The 1,114-nt window shown below is 35.3% G+C and overlaps 1 protein-coding gene across 1 annotated transcript in view; it reads left to right on the top strand.

The window, feature by feature from the left end:
- Positions 1-1,114, top strand: part of LOC119581951 (dedicator of cytokinesis protein 7-like) — a gene marked incomplete in the record, with an annotated part of 118,380 nt that overhangs the window by 2,353 nt on the left and 114,913 nt on the right. Inside the window, 3 exon segments of the mRNA XM_037930132.1 lie at positions 190-280; positions 512-690; positions 905-1,112. Coding sequence (XP_037786060.1) covers positions 190-280; positions 512-690; positions 905-1,112 — 478 coding nt within the window.

Here is a 1,114-nt window from a genome sequence, read left to right as displayed (position 1 = left end):
TTGTTCTGAAGTATCATTACATCTGTGATACTTCCAAAATGTAGTTGTCTTTTATTACATTCAATGCACTGGCTGGCCATCTTGAAATTTATTTGAATTCTAAGGGACATCAACACCGTTATGATGTATACATTTTCTTTTTTCCTCTCCTAGTGACACAAATACTTAGTATTCCATTATTTTTGATAGACAACATGCAGCTGATGTGCGAAGGACAGTGCGGGATATTACAACAGGGAAAGACCCGCCACGTTCAGCCAGTGTATCAACTATCTCTGCAGTAAGTTTGATAATATCATTGCTCAGGTCATATTGCATTTTTTTTCATTTGTAATGAATTTTTTTTTTTTTCTCAGGAGAAAGAAGTAGCTAAATGAGAGTGATCATATAATGTATTTCTGCACTTTTTTAAAAAAATTATAGCATTTTAGTTTGTTCTTTATCAAGAACATTCATTGCTTATATTAATTCTGTAATAATACTTTTTAAAATATTACTCTTATAATTCCAGCATGTTCCCCTTCAAGAGGTAGTAGAACCTGTTGATTATGAAGACTTCATTGATCAGCACCAGCTTGAGGCAGACAGAGACCCTGCCCGTGGGATACTCCACTTTCCCAATGATGACATAGTTGTAACATGTATTCCAAGACACATTCGAACTGTGCATCCAGTTGTGCCAGATGATGGGTAAGATAAAAGATTTACATTTTGATTTAAAATTTTATTTTTAAAGTTGAAAGAAAATATTACAGTAATTTCCTACATATTGTTGTATGGAGATATTGAATTACATAATTACACATTATGTTTGAATTATGTTTATATTTAATTTGCCCTTTTTGTTTGATTTAATTTTTCTATTATATCAGTGAGATATTTACACTTCTCCCTTTATTAGTAGGGATGGCTTCGATGCACATGTGGCAGACTGTGTTCGGTGCTATACAAAAGACTGGCTACATGTCAGTCGGCAGTACCTACATCATTCCACATCAGTACCTGGGCGGAACCAGCTGACAGCAGAGCGCCTTGCACATTTGCAGTCTTGTCCACAACCTGAATTCGAAGTAGACTTGGATGATGACCGGGGACACGATGATGTTGAGAGAGT

The sequence above is a fragment of the Penaeus monodon genome, chromosome 15 (assembly GCF_015228065.2).
Source record: "Penaeus monodon isolate SGIC_2016 chromosome 15, NSTDA_Pmon_1, whole genome shotgun sequence".
NCBI lineage: Eukaryota > Metazoa > Arthropoda > Malacostraca > Decapoda > Penaeidae > Penaeus > Penaeus monodon.
This window is presented reverse-complemented; position numbering and strand designations above follow the sequence as displayed.